Below are 23,800 nucleotides of genomic sequence, written 5' to 3' on the forward strand. Positions count from 1 at the left end.
CTTACACACACACACACAGTCTGTACGTACACTTACTTACACACACACACACAGTCTGTGCGTACACTTACTTACACACACACACACAGTCTGTGCGTACACTTACTTACACACAGTCTGTGCGTACACTTACTTACACACAGTCTGTGCGTACACTTACTTACACACAGTCTGTGCGTACACTTACTTACACACACGCACACTTCGCCACGCGCACACACGAACAAAGCAAACATTTGAGCTATGAGCAACAAAAGCGGCTCCATGGTGGGGGACTGGAGGGAGGCTCAGAGTGGCAGGGCCTAAGCCAGGGATCCCCAATTATATTCAGCCGGGAATTACATTCAGCAGTGGGACGGTTTATGCTTGAGCGGATGGTCAGGAGGGCGGAACATAGTTACAAATCATTTGTACACTGCAAATTGACTGCAAGAATCCAAATGTATATAGTGTTTAACAAAAACAGAATCATTTCAAACCTTGATAACATGGGATACAATTACGTGCCTCTCTATTTATGCAGGGGACATGGGAACAGATTTCCTAAATGAAAATAACTTTCTGCTCATTTCCTGTTATTTTACAGACTTTAATGCCCAACAACAACAACAAAAAATTGGCAACTTTGGGGGCCACATCAAATTTGGCCTCATGGGCCGTCTGTTGGTAAGTCCTATGGAGCCAGATGACATCCAAAACCCCCAACACCTATCCAAGCCAGACCCTAAAGGTGAAAGTGGTTGTCTGACCGATAACCATCCATCCATCACACCATGCCTACCTCTGCTGACCTCATTCCAAACACGCCATGAGAGACAAAAACAGCTTCAACTGAGAGGGTAAACAGATGAAACGGAGGGCCAAAAACCTCTCGGGAAGAACCCAATGTCAAATCCCCTCCAATGAGCGACTCCAAACAAAGGGTGACACAAGCGCGAGGTCACACACAACACACAACAAGTGCTTCCATTCGCATACACGAAAGCGCTAAAGAACAGCGAGCGATTCAAGTCGGCTAGTTCAACAACCGGACGTACGGGGCAGAGCACGAGGGAGCGGGCCCACAGCCAAACAACTCTGTACACTCCAACAGAAACTACTTCTCTACAATCACACTAATTGTCCCATTCACAGCATCCCAGTCCTAGTACCAGGGACGAGTCAGGCCGGCAGTAAGGTAAGTACATCATGAGAGAGAAACACACAACTACAACCTCTAATTACCTGCGAAGCTCTCGTAGATGTCAGCTCTGCAGAGACCTAGTTATCAGAGCGAGCAGAGACTGTCCGCCCCTATCCTGGGCCATCCCCCCCATCTTTCTTATTATCTCCGTCTCAAGACGATCGACATAGAGATTCACATGACATGCAAGCCTTAGCCCACAGACAGATAACCCCCCAGAATGTTGCATTAAGGGACCGACAAGGTCACAGGACTGGGATTTCCGTCTGACAAGCACCTTTGGAGAAGCTTTTAAAACCATCCGGGCACAACTTAGGAACGTTTGCCTCTTAAAACTGAATCACCCACTGAACAGCTCCCAGCTTCACAGTTATCAAAACCAGTGGTAAAAGCAGCCAGGATGGCTTAGTGTACATAAAGAGCTGTAGATCTAGACGTGGCTGCTTGATGCCTAGTGAACAGTCGTAGGGAGGTCATGTTAGTGTCAAGGAAGGTACTGTATCTGAACTTGAATTTCGTAACATAGTATGCCTAAATTATATATTTTGAGTTTGACAAACATTTTACCGTGAATCAAATGCAAAGCATGAGTCATGGAAGGATGCTGTAGTGCTCTAACAACAATGGATAAACACACAGCCAATGACAGCTTTATTACTGTGTAATGACTCATGATGAAATATCGGACACTCTATCTTCCCTAAGAGGTTACACTTTAAAAGCCCTTATTATCACAGTTGAATTATAAACACTGTTGGTGACAGCATATGAGAGGAAATAAGAGATTTCTGTTGAAAGACCAAAGACGACTGACTGCACAATGGTGGACACAAGGATCTCTTCAACTTGATCTTTGTTCACTTTATCTCAGTGGAAACATACTGTTCTGCTTCGATTAACACATTTTACCAAGGAGTGCAGAGATAGGACTACACCGACTATGTAAACCAACAGGACTACACCAACTATGGAAACCAACAGGACTACACCGACTATGTAAACCAACAGGACTACACCAACTATGTAAACCAACAGGACTACACCAACTATGTAAACCAACAGGACTTCACCAACTATGTAAACCAACAGGACTTCACCAACTATGTAAACCAACAGGACTACACCAACTATGTAAACCAACAGGACTTCGCCAACTATGTAAACCAACAGGATTACACCAACTATGGAAACCAACAGGACTACACCAACTATGTAAACCAACAGGACTACACCAACTATGTAAACCAACAGGACTACACCAACTATGGAAACCAACAGGACTTCACCAACTATGGAAACCAACAGGACTACACCAACTATGGAAACCAACAGGACTTCACCAACTATGGAAACCAACAGGACTTCACCAACTATGTAAACCAACAGGACTACACCAACTATGGAAACCAACAGGACTACACCGACTATGGAAACCAACAGGACTACACCAACTATGGAAACCAACAGGACTTCGCCAACTATGTAAACCAACAGGACTACACCAACTATGGAAACCAACAGGACTTCGCCAACTATGTAAACCAACAGGACTACACCAACTATGGAAACCAACAGGATCTCACCAACTATGTAAACCAACAGGGCTAAACCAACTATGGAAACCAACAGGACCTCACCAACTATGTAAACCAACAGGACTACACCAACTATGTAAACCAACAGGACCTCACCAACTATGTAAACCAACAGGACTACACCAACTATGTAAACCAACAGGACTACACTAACTATGGAAACCAACAGGACTACACCAACTATGGAAACCAACAGGACTACACCAACTATGTAAACCAACAGGACCTCACCAACTATGTAAACCAACAGGACTTCACCAACTATGGAAACCAACAGGACTTCACCAACTATGTAAACCAACAGGACTTCACCAACTATGTAAACCAACAGGACTTCACCAACTATGTAAACCAACAGGACTACACTAACTATGTAAACCAACAGGACTACACCAACTATGTAAACCAACAGGACTACACTAACTATGGAAACCAACAGGACTACACCAACTATGGAAACCAACAGGACTACACCAACTATGTAAACCAACAGGACCTCACCAACTATGTAAACCAACAGGACTTCACCAACTATGGAAACCAACAGGACTTCACCAACTATGTAAACCAACAGGACTTCACCAACTATGTAAACCAACAGGACTTCACCAACTATGTAAACCAACAGGACTACACCAACTATGTAAACCAACAGGACTACACCGACTATGGAAACCAACAGGACTTCACCAACTATGTAAACCAACAGGACTACACCAACTATGGAAACCAACAGCACCTCACCAACTATGTAAACCAACAGGACTACACCGACTATGTAAACCAACAGGACTACACCAACTATGTAAACCAACAGGACTACACCGACTATGGAAACCAACAGGACTTCACCAACTATGGAAACCAACAGGACTACACCAACTATGGAAACCAACAGGACTTCACCAACTATGGAAACCAACAGGACTACACCAACTATAGAAACCAACAGGACTACACCAACTATAGAAACCAACAGGACTATGGAAACCAACAGGACTATGTAAACCAACAGGACTACACCAACTATGGAAACCAACAGGACTACACCAACTATAGAAACCAACAGGACTATGGAAACCAACAGGACATCGCCAACTATGGAAACCAGTGGCCTCCCGGGTGGCACAGTGGTTAAGGGCGCTGTACTGCAGCGCCAGCTGTGCCATCAGAGACTCTGGGTTCACGCCCAGGCTCTGTCGTAACCGGCGCGACCGGGAGGTCCGTGGGGTGACACACAATTGGCCTAGCGTCGTCCGGGTTAGGGAAGGCTTGGTCGGTAGGGATGTCCTTGTCTCATCGCGCACCAGTGACTCCTGTGGCGGGACGGGCGCAGTGCGCGCTAACCAAGGTTGCCAGGTGCACGGTGTTTCCTCCGGCACATTGGTGCGGCTGGCTTCCGGGATGTGCGCTGTGTTAAGAAGCAGTGCGGTGGCTGGTTGGGTTGTGTATCGGAGGACGCATGACTTTCAACCTTCGTCTCTCCCGAGCCCGTACGGGAGTTGTAGCGATGAGACAAGATAGTAGCGACTACAACAATTGGATACCATGAAATTGGGGGAAAAAAGGGGGAAGAAAAACAAAACAAAAAACTATGGAAACCAACAGGACCTCACCAACTATGTAAACTATGCATGTTGTTTGTGTCCTGGAAGACCACTTGACAAAACAGGCAAAATCTTTGTCTTTTTCAAAAATATGTCTCTCCCTGAACAGCATAGCAGCAAAGAGAGGGGAAATAAATCATTCCTCACTGAATGACTAATGGAACAGCAAAACAAATATATTTTTAAATGTACAGAGGGAAGAAGGGCTGGCAGGATGGTTCATTGTAAAACGTCTGGCATTTCCATGTGTGTTCTGTTCTGACCATCCAGGATAGTTGGCAGGTTTTGAGCCTCCTTCCAACCCTCCAACCCCCCAAAACCCTTCAGCTTCCTCACCAATGAAACTCCGGCTAGTGACTTTGATTTAAGAAAGACTCTCCTTTCACAGGGACATAAAGAGTGGAGAGAGAGGACCATGAGATCATTGACCCTCACAAAGAGTGCTTTTATTCCTCATCAGGAAGAGGAATAGAGGGATAGAGGGAATGGATGAGAGGAATCTGACCTCTGCCAGCAACAGGTTATCTTTTCTGTCACTACTGTACAGGGGCGAACTGGGACCAGAAATTGGCCCTGGAATTTCTAAGACGTCTGCCCAATTTTTTTCTTGAGGCCCCCATTATTAGCTGAATGCTAATTTTGTGCAAAAAAACCAACTAGTTAGACAGGCGCAACCATCTGCCATTTGCCCGAAATGCCAGATGGCCAGCCCCTGTTACTGTATAGAATACTAACTGACATTTAGAGAGTAACTGGTTATTTTAGGTGGCTTGCATAGCAATGCTGGTTTACTCTTGCTTTTGTAGCACAATATCTTAATCACATCTAGCTGCTTGTGCATTCACGAGGAGCTATACCTACTTCCTATTGTATAGGCAGTGAGTTTCCCACCTACAACTGCACTCTGCCTGGTGGTCCTGACAGTGGTGCTCAATGCAATTTGCTCTCAGCATTAGGCTGCAGTAAAGAACTGCATGTTTAGGCAGTCTGTGGTGGGATGGAGGAGGAGCGTGGGAGAAAGAGAGAGAAAATAAGTGAGGAGAGAGAGAGAGAGAGAGAGAGAGAGAGAGAGAGAGAGAGAGAGAGAGAGAGAGAGAGAGAGAGAGAGAGAGAGAGAGAGAGAGAGAAAAGGGCAGCTGAGCCCACCAATATATATACACTGCTCAAAAAAATAAATGGAACCCATCCTAGATCTGAATGAATGAAATATTCTTATTAAATACTTTTTTCTTTACATAGTTGAATGTGCTGACAGCAAAATCACACAAAAATTATCAATGGAAATCAAATTTATCAACCCATGGAGGTCTGGATTTGGAGTCACACTCAAAATTAAAGTGGAAAACCACACTACAGGCTGATCCAACTTTGATGTAATGTCCTTAAAACAAGTCAAAATGAGGCTCAGTAGTGTGTGTGGCCTCCACGTGCCTGTATGACCTCCCTACAACGCCTGGGCATGCTCCTGATGAGGTGGCGGATGGTCTCCTGAGGGATCTCCTCCCAGACCTGGACTAAAGCATCCGCCAACTCCTGGAAAGTCTGTGGTGCAACGTGGTGTTGGTGGATGGAGCGAGACATGATGTCCCAGATGTGCTCAATTGGGTTCAGGTCTGGGAAACGGGCGGGCCAGTCCACAGCATCAATGCCTTCCTATTGCAGGAACTGCTGACACACTCCAGCCATATGAGGTCTAGCATTGTCTTGCATTAGTAGGAACACAGGGCCAACCTCACCAGCATATGGTCTCACAAGGGGTCTGAGGATCTCATCTCGGTACCTAATGGCAGTCAGGCTACCTCTGGCGAGCACATGGAGGGCTGTGCGGTCCCCCAAAGAAATGCCACCCCACACCATGACTGACCCACCGCCAAACCGGTCATACTGGAGGATGTTGCAGGCAGCAGAACGTTCTCCATGGAGTCTCCAGACTGTCACGTCTGTCACATGTGCTCAGTGTGAACCTGCTTTAATCTGTGAAAAGCACAGGGCGCCAGTGGCGAATTTGCCAATCTTGGTGTTCTCTGGCAAATGCCAAATGTCCTGCACGGTGTTGGGCTGTAAGCACAACCCCCACCTGTGGACGTCGGGCCCTCATACCACCCTCATGGAGTCTGTTTCTGACCATTTGAGCAGACACATGCACATTTGTGGCCTGCTGGAGATCATTTTGCAGGGCTCTGGCAGTGCTCCTCCTGCTCCTCCTTGCACAAAGGCAGAGGTAGCGGTCCTGCTGCTGGGTTGTTGCCCTCCTACGGCCTCCTCCACGTCTCCTGATGTACTGGCCTGTCTCCTGGTAGCGCCCCCATGCTCTGGACAGTACGCTGACAGACACAGCAAACCTTCTTGCCACAGCTCGCATTGATGTGCCATCCTGGATGAGCTGCACTACCTGAGCCACTTGTGTGGGTTGTAGACTCCGTCTCATGCTACCACTAGAGTGAAAGCACCGCCAGCATTCAAAAGTGACCAAAACATCAGCCAGGAAGCATAGGAACTGAGAAGTGGTCTGGTCACCACCTGCAGAACCACTCCTTTATTGGGGGTGTCTTGCTAATTGCCTATAATTTCCACCTGTTGTCTATTTCATTTGCACAACAGCATGTGAAATGTATTGTCAATCAGTGTTGCTAAGTGGACAGTTTGATTTCACAGAAGTGTGATTGACTTGGAGTTACATTGTGTTGTTTAAGTGTTCCCTTTATTTTTTTGAGCAGTGTATATCTGTTTTTATCTCCCCCTACTATTTGTACATTGCTAAAACACTGCACATAGATGTGCTTGAAATGTCTTTATCTTTTTGAAACATTTTTGAGTGAAATGTTTATTTTTAATTCTAATAGTTTTTGATGCTGTTTTGTGTCATCTTACTTTTGCTTATTGTTTATTTCACTTGCTTTGGTAATGTAAAAACACACCAATAAAGAGAGGGAGGAGATAGTGCCCCGAGTGCACCTAATCTATCTGACCAGTTGACCATTAACTGTATAAGAATGTCAGCCCTAATTTACAGGCAGTGAATAGATTGCTCTTCCACACCATCAAAACCAATTATGCATTTGTTGTGCTTCGAGAGCAGCCAACCAACACAGTGTTTACTCCTGACCTGATAGTAGCAGGCAGTGTGTGCACTGCACACATTACCATAAAAAGAAATGAGGCCTACTAGCAGCCAGCCAGCCAGGCAGGCAGGCCTACTGTGGCCTTCAAAGAGAGGCCTTTATCAGTGCATCTGGAGTGGAGCCTATCAGGCAAAGGTGTGGAACCACAGCCCGGGACACCTCACAGTCCTCCTGTCCTGACCCGGCCCTGTGTCGTCTCTCTCCTTTAATCCTGCCTCATTGTGTGTCTGCTCTACTGTCCTTTGATGAGGCTTTCTGCAGGTGTCTTCTCTTTCTCCTGCTATCTATCTATGTTATAACAAGACCCCGTTGACTTATTAAAAGGTGAGGAGGAAGTTTGTGTTTGCTTGGGCTCTTTGTATAGAAAAACCTGCTGATGTTGTATCTAATCTGTGAAGTTAGGAATATATTAAAGGGAGACTGGGTGGTTGGTGGATATTGATATTGACAGAACCACAACTTGTGTGAGCAAGATAGCTGCTTACACCTCCTTTCTGTTAAACAATGGCCTACCAAGAGTCTTCCTCCTCCCACCCACTATCTGACAGTGCCTACAGAGAGAGAGAGAGCAATTTTCAAAGGTCTCCAGTGCCTGGCTGAGACCCTCCAGATTGTTGTCCCTCTGTGTTTGCCACACACAGACTGATGGAGTGAAAGGCAAGCATATTAAAGAGGTTTTGGCCTGGCCCCTCGGGTCACTCCAACTACTTCACAGACAATGGCCACAACCAGCGGACAATAGCCGTGTTCAGACAACAAGCAAATCAAGTGTCCAGCATATAAAAGATTTATTGCATCCGCCAACAAAGGCTGTCACAAAGCTCCCCGCGAGCTCTCCTTTAAGGGCCTGCGTCAGGGTGAACTCTGCTGGGTCACTTAGCTTTTTGTGGGCCTCTCCACCACCTAAAGGCTGTAGCAATAAAAATTCTAATGAAATGGAGAGCATTCAAATAGCAACCTGCAATTGCAGTGCTCTCCAGTTTGTCTTCGCCAGTGCTACAAAGTAAAAAGCCGTCATTTCTTCCTCTGTTCCAACGTGGTCTTGGGTGTGAACACCGACAGGGGATGGCTGGCTGGGCTGGAACGCATTTTAGCTTTATTAAATAAAGGATTTCAATAACCCGCTTAATCAAGGCTCAAATCTTCTTGGTAAGCCAGCAGCCAAGGATCGTGACTGGATAGAATTTGCATTTAGGACAGTTATTACGGCTGTGGCACAGAGCTGAAGAACAGAACAGGTCATACTGGGGCTAAGAGTGAGGGGAACCCCAGTAACAATCACGGTAACAATCAGACTGTGGTTATATAGTATAATATAGGAGCAGAACCAGACTGTGGTAGGTCTGTTACCTGAGGCTGAACAGGGTTGTGTGGGTTCACTGGCAGGGCCCTCTCTCCTCTTCCTGTCCTGTCTGTAGACGAGGTGAGGTTTGTTGTGCTCCTCGTCGTACTCCTCCCCCTCCTCCGCCTTCATCAGGGGCTCTAAGAAGTATTCACCATGCTGGGTGGTAAAAGTCCCGATCTGGAGGGGAGAGAGAGAGAGAGAGTGTGAGAGAGAGTGTGTGAGAGAGAGAGAGAGAGAGAGAGAGAGAGAGAGAGAGAGAGAGAGAGAGAGAGAGAGAGAGAGAGAGAGAAGAGTTGGTTAGGGGTCTGTGCAGTGTGGGTCATATGAGTGACAGGTTCAGTGTCTATGACAGCTATAATATGACGGTTGGGTGTCCATATACTTTCAGTGATCACTAGCTGCAAGTGCATGTTTTGTCCCAAACCAGGAGACATTGTAATAGCAGAAATCGCAGTAATAGCTGAACTTCTCGTGGTAATTAAAACGTTTGTTCATTCAGATTTTAGAGTGATGTAGCTGTTACAGCATGTGTGCTGTTACCCTGAGTTAATGCCCAGTACCAATCAACAGTGTGCTATGCATCATTAGTTCCATGACTAGTCCGAACAACACAAGAATAACGCAAAATGAATATCTTCCAACACTATTTTCCGAAAGTATCTATTTTTAGCCGGTGGAAATGGGAACAACATGGAAAATAGAATAACATGGAGAGAATCAAAAATACTTAGAAAGGTCTCAGTCAACCACCATTGATGTAATCATCACAGTCATCGCGGCAGTAACACGATCTTGCCGCGGCAGTATTTGAATGGGCCTTCATGGTGCCGCGGTATATGGATGGGCCATCAAGCCCTCCATTTGAATGCAAATTCCATCATTTGGAATGCTTGAAGAAATATTGAGTGCTTAAGAGGACGTTGCGTAATAATGGTTGAGATGACAGCATCACCCTCAGGCAATTTGATGATAAAAGATGGGCTTGATTGACACTAGAGGTCGACCGATTAATCGGAATGGCCGATTAATTAGGGCCGATTTCAAGTTTTCATAACAATCGGAAATCGGTATTTTTGGGCGCCGATGTGCCAATTTAAAATATTTTTTTATACCTTTATTTAACTAGGCAAGTCAGTTAAGAACCCATTCTTAGTTTCAATTATGGCCTAGGGACAGTGGGTTAACTGCCTCGTTCAGGGGCAGAACGACAGATTTTCACCTTGTCAGCTCGGGGGATCCAATCTTGGATCCTTACAGTTAACAAGTCCAACGCAATAACGACCTGCCTCTCTCTCGTTGCACTCCACAAGGGGACTGCCTGTTACGCGAATGCAGTAAGCCAAGGTAAATTGCTAGCTAGCATTAAACTTATCTTATATAAAACAATCAGTCATAATCACTAGTTAACTACACATGGTTGATGATATTACTAGATATTATCTAGCGTGTCCTGCATTGCATATAATCTGACTGAGCATACAAGCATACAAGTTTCTAAGTATCTGACTGAGCGGTGGTAGGCAGAAGCAGGCATAATCATTCAAGCAAACAGCACTTTCGTGTGTTTTGCCACCAGCTCTTCGTTGTGCGTGAAGCATTGCGCTGTTTATGGCTTCAAGCCTATCAACTCCCGAGATGAGGCTGGTGTAATCGAAGTGAAATGGCTAGCTATTTAGCGCGCGCTAATAGAGTTTCAAACGTCACTCGTTCTGAGCCTTTTAGTAGTTGTTCCCCTTGCTCTGCATGGGTAACGCTGCTTCGATGGTGGCTGTTCTCGTTGTGTTGCTGGTTCGAGCCCAGGGAGGAGCGAGGGACGGAAGCAATACTGTTACACTGGCAATACTAAAGTGCCTATAAGAACATCCAATAGTCAAAGGTTAATGAAATACAAATGGTATAGAGGGAAATAGTAATTTAATTCCTATAATAACTACAACCTAAAAATATTCAAGACTCATGTTAAAAGGAACCACCAGCTTTCATATGTTCTCATGTTCTGAGCAAGGAACTGAAATGTTAGCTTCCTTACATGGCACATATTGCACTTTTACTTTCTTTTCCAACACTTTGTTTTTGCATTATTTAAACCAAATTGAACATGTTTCATGATTTACTTGAGGCTAAATTGATTTTATTAATGTATTATATTAACTTAAAATAAGTGTTCATTCACGTATTGTTGTAATTGTCATTATTACAAATAAAAAAAAATTGGCCGATTAATCGGTATCAGCTTTTTTGGTCCTCCAATAATCGGTATTGGTATCGGCGTTGAAAAATCATAATTGGTCGACCTCTAATTGACACATACAGTATATCCATCATATATCATAGCATTTCTTTCATATTCTTTCATATTACACAATATTAGCATCCCACCTAAATCTTACAACCCGTGTCTTTAAAGATGTCATTTTGAATGGTATTTGAGAGCGCACTACTCAAATCCTGTCTTGAACGAATGACAACCAATGGGAGGAGTGATATCATTGTGACAGGATTTGGCAAAGCAAATATTGATGTGGAGGATGAGGCCCTCACAAAGCTGCTTAGTTCAACAGCCAGTCGCTCGCTGGCTCACTCAGCCGCGAAGACAAAGGTGTTTGTGTGGTCATTTTACACGCACACTTTAACAGGATATTGTGTGGTGGAATGTTATCTTTTTGGGGGTCATTTCCATGAACATCCCCACAAGTGATCGGTGTTTGAAAACAGAAAATATCCAGGCCATGGAAAATAAAGGATGTGTGTACATGTGTACATTTCCTCTTTTGCGGTGGGAAAAGACAGGATAAACACTTGAACACACATACCCTTGTATGTTGGAAAGCCTGAGTGCTGCAGACCTACAATAGCTATAGGATGAGACCTCAACCTGAGCCGAAGGACAACATAATGATTGGGTTGTACTTGTAATAACAGGACCCAAAGCAGAGGAAGCAAACCATGGCTATAGTAGTTAGAAGCTCTCTCTAAGTCTTAGTCTTGTAACACGGTGTGAAAACCACCTCGATCGGCTCCCACTCTGCTCCTCTGACGACCTGTCAGTATAGTGAGGATGAATGAATGTCAATGTGAATGTGAACGTGAATAGAGCAGAGTATTAACAGGGTCCAGATACACTTGTCTCATTACAAGGCATGGTACTGGCAGCATGTGTTGGGTGGGAGCGTTTGTATACAAGGCCATCAGCAAACATCTTGTAGCAGTCTATCCCATGCAGCGTTATGTCAAGGTGCACGCAGACACTGTCAGCCTCAGGCACTCACACCGGTCCTGTACAGTAATGTCAAGGACTGAGTGATTACTGAGTTGATGAACTATAGATTGGGCATCGGGCACTTCGTGTATGTGCTTTGCACAAAAGAGCCTGGGGCCAAGACTGTGGTGATGCACAGACTGACTATGATCTACCTAACATTGTATGACATCTATCAAGTTCTATATGAACAAATATGAAAATGCTGTAGTAGTAGTACATCGTCGGTGTGAGGAATGGACTTCTTCCCATTATCCCACCAAGCGTTCCCACACAGCTAAATACACACCAAGTGTCAAGTCTACGTTTGCACAAACTAGGAAGCATGGTGTCAGGGGTTTAGTAATAGTTTCTATTCACTTGGAAATCTGACAACCGAGATTGGACAAACACAATAATGTTGCTGTTCAGGAACAGGTGCTGTAATGGGCCTTTGGTGGAGGGGACTCCACAGAGAGCTACAGACCAAGGTCATGGTGAGGAATCTCTGTCTGTTGACACACAGCTAGCAAAGACCACTATGACTGAGTCCTCTAATGTGACATACAGTAAAGACAGCCCATCTCTTAAGTTAAACAGACCGTTAAAGTGTCTAGCATCTGAGCTTTACATAGACTTTACAACCCAGCTCTGGGTACATACACTCATAGAAAAAAGGGTTGCAGGACACAAGTAATTTTTCCAACAATTATTTACAGACAGATTATTGCACTTATAATTAACTGTATCACAATTCCAGTGGTTCAGAACTTTACATACTTTTACATACTTTACATACTTTAAACAGCTTGGAAAATTCCAGAAAAGGATGTCATGGCTTTAGAAGCTTCTGATAGGCTAAAATAATTAATTAATTCAAGTCAATTGGAGGTATACCTGTGGATGTATTTCAAGGCCTACCTTCAAACTCAGTGACTCTTTGCTTGACAACATGGGAAAATCAAAAGAAATCAGCCAATACCTCAAAAAAATGTGTAAACCTCCACAAGTCTGGTTCATCCTTGGGAGCAATTTCCAAACGCCTGAAGGTACCATGTTCATCTGTACAAACAAGTATAAACACCGTGGGACCACGCAGCCATCATACCGCTCAGGAAGGAGACGCATTCTGTCGCCTAGAGATGAACGCACCTTGGTGTGAAAAGTGCAAATCAATCACAGAACATTAGCAAAGGACCTTGTGAAGATGCTGGAGGAAAAAAGTTTAACCGTATCTATATCCACAGTAAAAACGAGTATATATCGACATAACCTACTCAGCAAGGAAGAAGCCACTGCTCCAAAACCGCCATAAAAAAGCCAGACTACATTTTGCAACTGCACATGGGGACAAAGATCGTACTTTTTGGAGAAATGTCCTCTGGTCTGATGAAACAAAAATAGAACTGTTTGGCCATAATGACCATTGTTATGTTTGGAGGAAAAAGGGGGAGGCTTGCAAGCTAAAGGACACCATCCCAACCATGAAGCACGGGGGTGGCAGCATCATGTTGCGGGGTGCTTTGCTGCAGGAGGGACTGGTGTACTTCACAAAATAGATGGCATCATGAGGTAGGAAAATTATGTGGATATATTGAAGAAACATCTCAAGACATCAGTCACTAAGTTAAAGCTTGGTTGCAAATGGGTCTTCCAAATGGACAATGACCCCAAGCATACTTCAGAAGTTGTGGCAAAATGGCTTAAGGACAACAAAGTAAAGGCATTGTTGTGGCCATCACAAAGCCCTGACCTCAATCATGTAGAGAAGTTGTGGGCAGAACTGAAAGTGCGAGCAAGGAGGTGTGCGAGCAAGGAGGCCTACAAACCTGACTCAGTTACACCAGCTCTGTCAGGAGGAATGGGCCAAAATTCACCCAACTTATTGTGGGACGCTTGTGGAAGGCTAAACAAAATGTTTGACCCAAGTTAAACACTTTAAAAGCAATGCTACCAAATACTAATTGAGTGTATGTAAACTTCTGACCCACTTGGAATGTGATGAAAAAAATAAAATCTGAAATAAATCATTCTCTCTACTAATATTCTAACATTTCACATTCTTAAAATAAAGTGGTGATCCTAACTAACCTAAGAAAGGGGATTAAATGTCAGGAATTGTGAAAACCTGAGTTTAAATGTAGTTGGCTAAGGTGTATGTAAACTTCCGACTTCAACTGTAAATGAAAGCCATACCTCCCATCTGCTGGGTCAACCCAACATGAAAGTGAATAAAAACCCAACTGATGGTTAAATTAACCCATGTTTGGGTAATCCAAAGGGGTGGCCTATTGGGGCTGTGGCTTTCAGCTAGTTATTTTTGGCCACCCGAGAGAGTAAATGTAATTCATGTTCATCATGTTAAGTTTAATTTTCCTTTTCCTTTAATATCTTCACACATTCCGTATATTTATTTAAAATTAATAACATTTGTATTTCAATATTATTCCAAAGTGGAAACTATCCCATGTCAACAATGGACTAATGAAACAAATACCATAAGATCGTTTTTGGGTGAAATTTTCCTTTAATAATTCTCTCACCCAACTGAAGCTTGGTTTAAAGCCAATTAACATCCAATAACTCCGCTCTCGTGTAAGCCTAATTAAAGCTACTAACGTGTCAGTGCTCAACCTTAACATGTATTGACAATACAACAGTACAGATTAACCCGGAATGGCATTTACTCTTACAGGTAGCCAGAAATAAAGCCACGCTCCTATTTAGCCACATCTACCATTTTCTGCTCAATAACCATGCATCAACAACCCAACTTAAAGAAAACAATTGGTTATTTGTGACCCAACTGGCTAGGTGAAAATAACCCAACGGTTGTTTTTAACGCAGCAATTTCTTTTAGTGTAGACAACTATCACATGTCAGCTGACAGTAGAAACAGAGAAAGAAACAGAGAGAGACACATACTGAATGGGATACATTGGGGGTATTCTGAACGTACCCCCGTTATGTTCCTTTAAACAGAGAAACCCTAGGAGGACACACATTTCCCACGGTGTGAGTCATACTCTAGATTCCTCTCAGCACCTTCATTAGTAGTTATCCACAGGCCAGCCACTTTCTCCTGTTCCCCCACAAGTCACAGCACACTTTGAAAAGACACAAGGCCCTTAGCCCCCTGGAGGGAAGCCTTTGGGCACCAGAGGCAAGAGAAACTTCCCCGTCTCAAAATGTCCCCTTTGTTTTAGAGGCTTAATCATCCCTTAAAGCCCTCATCACACCAACATGTGCTCATCCGACGAAGCCCCAGCAGCCTCAGCGCTCAGAGACTAAGCCGACACGTTTATGACCCAATAGCCTAGAGCCATGGGTGTACTGATGCCATTGTCCTGTCTCTCTCAATGACTGATGATAACATCACAGAGGGTAGTAACACACTGTGCGGAAGCAAATATGTTTGGAAAAAGGAACGTGAAGTCATATATCAATGTTTGGAAAAGAGGTTGAAGTGACATCAAGTTGTAAAGAATGACAATCAAAGCTTGCAATATGATATCCTATTTATTCTTATGCCAGTAGATGAGGTACTGTATGTACGGTATAACTGAAGTCATCCGCTTAACATTAAAGTGCATAGATAACGAAGTAAGAGAAGGGTGTGTTTCACTGGAAACACAATCCGTTGATGATGTGTTGTGCGAGATATACAGCCATGCAGTACATCTTATACGTGGTCAGTGCCAGTCACCCCAGGCCAGAGTCATGCAAACTGTGCATATCTAAAAAAAAGTGTGACGTCACTTGCAGGGTTGCAGTGACATGTGCAGCGGGAGACTCTGAGGGCTATGGCCCTCTGTCACTTTCTGTGGTCAGCTAGGCAGATGTTCAGTTCCCACTGAATCCGACTGCCGCGACTGAGCTCAAACCCTGCCCCTGTACCAGTAACCTTATCTGACCCATGAAGTCACCCCTTCAACACTATCTGATATTGTTTCACCCAACTGAAACTTGGTTTAAAGCCAATGAACATCCAATAACTCCACTATAGCCCCATGAGATACAAGTCCATGTGTAAGACAGATACACAATAAAAGTGGCCAGAGTGACAGAAAGTATAGTGGGTAGGCTTAACATCCCTGATGACATAATGCACCACGTCCTTGTAGAAAACACCAGGATTCTTAAAAGTTGATTCATCTATTCCAAGAGGCCAAGGCTGTGTCATTCCATAATTGGCACAATAAAAATCAACAAAATGTGTGCCAAAGGACTTTCATAATCTAAAAAAACCACTTTGGAATTATATCCAGCAGAGGACATGATGTGAATTGTGTAATAGCAACATCACCACGGTGGTATTACTGCTGAACAGGCAAGAGGTGGGATGCTGCCCTGCCCCTGTCCCTGCTCACACTGCGGTCAATGACACGTCAAGCCATACATGCTCATGTTACATATATGCACTTCAAACACAAAAGTAATATATGTTTTATTGTCACATACACTGGTCAGGTGCAGTGATATGTGTTGCTTTACTAGTGCTGTGAGTTATGGGGGATATCCATGGAATCCGTTGAAATCGGAATAACCAGGGAGACTCAACAGAGCCTATTAAAAGTATTTAAGTTTAGAGGGGAAAAGTCATACTCACAAGACCAGTGCACAGACTGAAGACTGCAGTGGATTCAATCTTGGCGTTGACGTGTCCGCGGAAAAAGCAGTGCCGCATATCGCTGTCTTCTTGTTGTTGGGACTCCGTTGCGTTGCTGTGTTCCGCTCCCAAATGTGTCACAGTGTACGCGGGGGCAATAAAACCGGAGTCCGCGGTTAGATTGAGATGAAAGCGTTGTCCGAATGCCTCAATTCTGTAGTGAACACTTAAACCATCCGAATAATCAGAATTAACACTTCTCCGTTTCCTTTTGTAGTGAAACTTGTGGGTGAATGATTCTCCGAAATCATTTATCCGCAGCGGGGTGATAATTTCATAGGATGACAACTGTTTGATGAAACTTTCTGAAATGCAAGGAAACGTGCATTAGTGGGATACATTCTGAGAGATTATAACGGTAAAATATGTAGCCAATAGAGAGATACGTAAATGTAACAGTTGTTGACCACCAACTATTTTGTGTCACTTAGCCTACAATGTACTCTACTGGCATCTTTCTTCGGCGCCATAAGGCTACTGAACAGTTTAAACATATACTTTCAGATTTCACATTTTATCCGGATGGATCCTACCATCCAGTAATCAACGAGATAAGTAACCTACCTTGTTTCGGATGCAATCGGTATTCCAAGGAGTTCCGGACAAGTGCTGACAGATGACACATTAGTCCAACCAGCCAAATTGCAAACTGCATGATTTCCCTGGTGAAGAAACCACCGGCTCTCGTCTCCAAGGCAGTAGGCTACCCTTCTCAAGCGGCTCTCACCTCTCCTTCTCCCAGCTTGTCAGCAACAGGTCGTGGGATCTGCGGAGGCTCTCTGCAGCACAAGTCTTGCAAAGTGCACTGGCCTCATCGCATGGCTAAACATGCATTCACTATGCTCTGTAAACACGCACTATTTACGATGCATAACAGACTATTTGCTGCCTAATGTAAGCTACGTCTATATGAAAAGGAGGGATCAGTGCCAACTAAGCTTTTCCTTAGCCATCCATAGAACACCCCTTGCACCATAAGCGCTCGCCAACACAGGAACACAAGGAACGCCCCTAGGCCGGAGAACCAATGGTGAGTGCGCCTCGACCAACACACAACTGGGGCCGTCTGTACTCTGTGTGAAGAAGAACTGTAAAAGAAAACAGTCTCCATCAACAAGTTATAAAGCATTATACCTGCAGGCGTTTAGTTAAACAGTATAAGTAAAGTGTTACCAAATGTTTTGCTGGGCTATTACAGAGCCCACTGCACGCCTCTTTGCAGAATTTGATCGAAATGTATACTCATTATTGTCCTATGGGTATTAAGTATTATAGCCCACATAAAAGTTAGCAGAATGAATAACGTTTCCTCATTAAACCAGTGGATCAGGAGCAACAATACAATCTAAATAAGGATTTACCCTGTAACATGTGTTTAGAGTAAACTGTGGACCTACTTCATAGATGCAGTGGTCAGTCCAGTTCTTCATTAGTCATTGTGGCACATAATGTCTAGAGCACACTTGATAGACATATGAAAGAGACCTTGGTTTTTTTCATCTGCTTTGGCCAGAAATGTCACCTCATTGTGGGTGATTAGATTCGGTGGGCTCACCGGAAGAGCTTTCGGATGTGGTGAGGTCTTTTGCTCTGACTTTCAAACAAAAAGAAAAACGTTCAAGAAGACATTGACGTTATGGCTGTTGTCTATTCATTCAAAGATGATCTCTGCAGTCGCAATTCTTGTTTCATGCAGTCTACTGCCACTCAAAAGTTTGCATTATGTCAGTAAGTGAGGCCTACAACAGGATCCACAAGATGAGGTCATAAAATTATGAAATTCACTGACTTCACTTTTATAGGGCTATCATGGTGACCCATTCATCCATTCTGATGAAGTGAGGCCAATTCAACTGAGCACTTGGACATCACATTGACTGTCCAAGAACAACAGTATCTGTCCAAGCACCACAGTGTCTATCCAAGCACCACATTATCTATCCAAGCACCACAGTGTCTATCCAAGCACCACAGTGTCTATCCAAGCACCACATTATCTATCCAAACACCACATTATCTATCCAAGCACCACATTATCTATCCAAACACCACATTATCTATCCAAGCACCACATTATCTATCCAAGCACCACATTATCTATCCAAGCACCACATTATCTATCCAAACACCACATTATCTACCAAAGCACCACAGTGTCTGTCCAAACCCCACATTATCTATCCAAGCACCACATTATCTATCCAAGCACCACAGTATCTGTCTAAGCACAACGGTGTCTGTCCAAGCACCACATTATCTATCCAAGCACCACAGTATCTGTCTAAGCACAACGGTGTCTGTCCAAGCACCACATTATCTATCCAAGCACCACATTATCTATCCAAGCACCACAGTGTCTATCCAAGCACCACAGTGTCTATCCAAGCACCACATTATCTGTCCAAGTACCACCTTATCTTTCCAAGCACCACATTATCTATCCAAGCACCACAGTGTCTATCCAAGTACCACATTATCTATCCAAGCACCACATTATATATCCAAGCACCACAGTATCTGTCTAAGCACAACAGTGTCTTTCCAAGCACCACATTATCTATCCAAGCCCAACAGTGTCTATCCAAGTACCACATTATCTATCCAAGCACCACATTATATATCCAAGCACCACAGTATCTGTCTAAGCACAACAGTGTCTGTCCAAGCACCACATTATCTGTCTAAGCACAACGGTGTCTGTCCAAGCACCACATTATCTATCCAAGCCCAACAGTGTCTGTCCAAGCACCACATTATCTATCCAAGCACCACAGTGTCTATCCAAGCACCACAGTATCTGTCTAAGCACAACAGTGTCTGTCCAAGCACCACATTATCTATCCAAGCCCAACAGTGTCTATCCAAGTACCACATTATCTATCCAAGCACCACAGTGTCTGTCCAAGCACCACATTATCTATCCAAGCACAACAGTGTCTGTCCAAGCACCACATTATCTATCCAAGCACAACAGTGTCTGTCCAAGCACCACATTATCTATCCAAGCACCACAGTGTCTGTCCAAGCACCACATTATCTATTCAAGCACCACAGTGTCTGTCCAAGCACCACATTATCTATCCAAGCACCACATTATCTATCCAAACACCACATTATCTATCCAAGCACTACATTATCTATCCAAGCGCCACATTATCTATCCAAACGCCACATTATCTATCAAAGCACCACAGTGTCTGTCCAAACACCACATTATCTATCCAAGCACCACATTATCTATCCAAGCACCACATTATCTATCCAAGCACCACATTATCTATCCAAGCACCACATTATATATCCAAGCATCACAGTATCTGTCTAAGCACAACGGTGTCTGTCCAAGTACCACATTATCTATTCAAGCACCACAGTGTCTGTCCAAGCACCACCTTATCTTTCCAAGCACCACATTATCTATCCAAGCACCACATTATCTATCCAAGCACCACAGTGTCTATCCAAGCACCACATTATCTATCCAAGCACCACAGTGTCTATCCAAGTACCACATTATCTATCCAAGCACCACATTATATATCCAAGCACCACAGTATCTGTCTAAGCACAACAGTGTCTTTCCAAGCACCACATTATCTATCCAAGCCCAACAGTGTCTATCCAAGTACCACATTATCTATCCAAGCACCACATTATATATCCAAGCACCACAGTATCTGTCTAAGCACAACAGTGTCTGTCCAAGCACCACATTATCTGTCTAAGCACAACGGTGTCTGTCCAAGCACCACATTATCTATCCAAGCCCAACAGTGTCTGTCCAAGCACCACATTATCTATCCAAGCACCACAGTGTCTATCCAAGCACCACAGTATCTGTCTAAGCACAACAGTGTCTGTCCAAGCACCACATTATCTATCCAAGCCCAACAGTGTCTATCCAAGTACCACATTATCTATCCAAGCACCACAGTGTCTGTCCAAGCACCACATTATCTATCCAAGCACAACAGTGTCTGTCCAAGCACCACATTATCTATCCAAGCACAACAGTGTCTGTCCAAGCACCACATTATCTATCCAAGCACCACAGTGTCTGTCCAAGCACCACATTATCTATTCAAGCACCACAGTGTCTGTCCAAGCACCACATTATCTATCCAAGCACCACATTATCTATCCAAGCACCACATTATATATCCAAGCACCACATTATATATCCAAGCACCACATTATATATCCAAGCACCACATTATCTATCCAAGCACCACATTATATATCCAAGCACCACATTATATATCCAAGCACCACATTATCTATCCAAGCACAACAGTGTCTGTCCAAGCACCACATTATCTATCCAAGCACAACAGTGTCTGTCCAAGCACCACATTATATATCCAAGCACCACAGTGTCTGTCTAAGCACCACAGTGTCTGTCCAAGCACCACAGTGTCTGTCCAAGCCCCTAAGCTGCGTATGAACCTGAAAGGTCCTCCTGAGATGTGGTTATTGTTCAGATTAAGTACATCTTTCTACTGTAGCTCCTCAGTCTAATGCTTCCCTGATGTGTTATTCATTCATTTCCGAGCCTCCCGTGAAGCCATTCAGTCCTAAACCACTCTCAAAGCTCATTCATGTTCAAGACCAAACTGGGAATGTGGAATAATAATTTAATTTGACAAACAACTACCAGTTACAGTCCAACTGCAGTCCTTTTCGATATCCACTTCTCTGTAGTATAGCTCTATAAAGGTGATGAACCTACCTGTTCAGCTTTCCCCTACAGAGACACTATTTTACAGTGAAATTTCTGGTCCAACTCCCTGAAACCAAGAGAACAGGACGAAACCACAAAGAAGAAGCCAGGAAGAAACCATTCCCAACAAACTACCCCACCCCTAACAAACATCACTCCCAACAACCTACCCCACACTTAACAAACATCACTCCCAACAACATACCCCACCCCTAACAAACATCACTCCCAACAACCTACCCCACTCCTAACAAACATCACTCCCAACAACATACCCCACCCCTAACAAACATCACTCCCAACAACACACCCCACCCCTAAAAACATCACTCCCAACAACCTACCCCACACTTAACAAACATCACTCCCAACAACATACCCCACCCCTTAACAAACATCACTCCCAACAACCTACCCCACTCCTAACAAACATCACTCCCAACAACATACCCCACCCCTAACAAACATCACTCCCAACAACACACCCCACCCCTAAAAACATCACTCCCAACAACACACCCCACCCCTAAAAACATCACTCCCAACAACATACCCCACCCCTTAACAAACATCACTCCTTACAACATATCCCACCCCCTAACAAACATTACTCCAAACAACCTACCCCACCCCTAACAAACATCACTCCCAACAACATACCCCACCCCTAAAAACATCACTCCCAACAACACACCCCACCCCAAAAAACATCACTCCCAACAACACACCCCATCCCTAAAAACATCACTCCCAACAACACACCCCACCCCTAAAAACATCACTCCCAACATCATACCCCACCCCTAAAAACATCACTCCCAACATCATACCCCACCCCTAAAAACATCACTCCCAACAACATACCCCACCCCTTAACAAACATCACTCCTTACAACATATCTCACCCCTAACAAACATTACTCCCAACAACATACCCCACCCCTAAAAACATCACTCCCAACAACACACCCCACCCCTAAAAACATCACTCCCAACAACACACCCCACCCCTAAAAACATCACTCCCAACATCATACCCCACCCCTAAAAACATCACTCCCAACATCATACCCCACCCCTAAAAACATCACTCCCAACATCATACCCCACCCCAATTTGTAAGTCGCTCTGGATAAGAGCGTCTGCCAAATGACTTAAATGTAAATGTAAATGTAAAAACATCACTCCCAACAACATACCCCACCCCTTAACAAACATCACTCCTTACAACATATCTCACCCCTAACAAACATCACTCCCAACAACCTACCCCACCCCTAACAAACATTACTCCCAACAACATACCCCACCCCTAACATCACCTACAGCACCCAGTGACTACTCTTTAAATGAGCCAAGTGCCTGCATGGGGTTGTCCGTATAACAGCCCACCTTCTAATTAAGCCTCCACACATGCAATGGTTCATTCATGTAAAGTCCAGCAGCCTTATTATTATGTGACTTAGTTAATCCCTCACCAGATGGGCTGAGAGTCAGGCATTCTGTAACATATTCATAACCCCTCCCCTTACTGCATCTGTGCCCCTTGTTTTCTTACCCAAAATTATCCTAACCCCTAACCCAAACCTTAACCAATTGTGATTGCTTGCCTAAAGGTTGCCGAAATCACATGAATTTCTGCCCTCGAGGCAAGAATAAGGAAAACTCCTATCTGCCTCCTCTCATGATTGACATTCATCAGATACCTCATCATCGGACCATTTGAAGGACTCTTGGAATTATGTGATTTGCAGTTGCTCACATTGTTGCTCACATTGTTTAATGTAAAGCAATCGAGGCTGCTGAGGGGAGGACACTCATAATAATGGCTGCAATGGAGCAAATGGAATGGCATCAGACACCTGGAAACCATGTGTTTGACACCATTCCACAGACTCCGCTCCTGCCATTACCATGAGCCCTTCCTCCCCAATCAAGGTGCCACCAACCTCCTGCGACCTAAAGGCACAAACAGCATGGAAATACGCTCACTGTGTGGCCAATGACCTAGTTGAGTTTCTGCCTTTCCAGTCTTGGACAGAACACAACGCATGTATGCAGGAGGAAGGAGAGAAAGAGAAGTCATGCCCTTGGCAGCCACTAATTGTCTGCATATTGAGGTCATTCCTCCACATATCAGATGACAATGACATTAACAAATTGCCGTTTAGTGCCTATGAGTTCCACATGTTGAGCAGGCTTGTTGTCTCGTGAAAACAAGCCTTGGCCTGGCTTGACCCAGTGAGGTCGGGAAAGGGGGTTAGGGGAACAGGGTGAGCGTGTGGTGCATGTGCTTTGAAGGGGTTACTGATTGCAATGCA

General features: G+C 44.2%; 1 protein-coding gene across 1 annotated transcript in view; it reads right to left on the reverse strand.

Annotated features, from left to right (window-relative positions):
- The window catches only part of LOC135509501 (A disintegrin and metalloproteinase with thrombospondin motifs 20-like), a 135,993-nt gene extending 118,252 nt beyond the window's left edge, over positions 1-17,741 (reverse strand). The window contains exons 1-3 of the mRNA XM_064930223.1: positions 17,324-17,741; positions 16,700-17,064; positions 8,858-9,029 (exon numbers count right to left, since the gene is read on the reverse strand). Of these exons, the coding sequence (XP_064786295.1) occupies positions 8,858-9,029; positions 16,700-17,064; positions 17,324-17,414 (628 nt within the window). The 5' untranslated portion in view covers positions 17,415-17,741. The remainder of the gene's footprint in view (positions 1-8,857; positions 9,030-16,699; positions 17,065-17,323) is intronic.
- Positions 17,742-23,800: the final 6,059 nt, after the last annotated feature.

The sequence above is a fragment of the Oncorhynchus masou genome, chromosome 22 (genome assembly GCF_036934945.1).
Source record: "Oncorhynchus masou masou isolate Uvic2021 chromosome 22, UVic_Omas_1.1, whole genome shotgun sequence".
In the NCBI taxonomy this organism is placed as follows: Eukaryota; Metazoa; Chordata; class Actinopteri; order Salmoniformes; family Salmonidae; genus Oncorhynchus; species Oncorhynchus masou.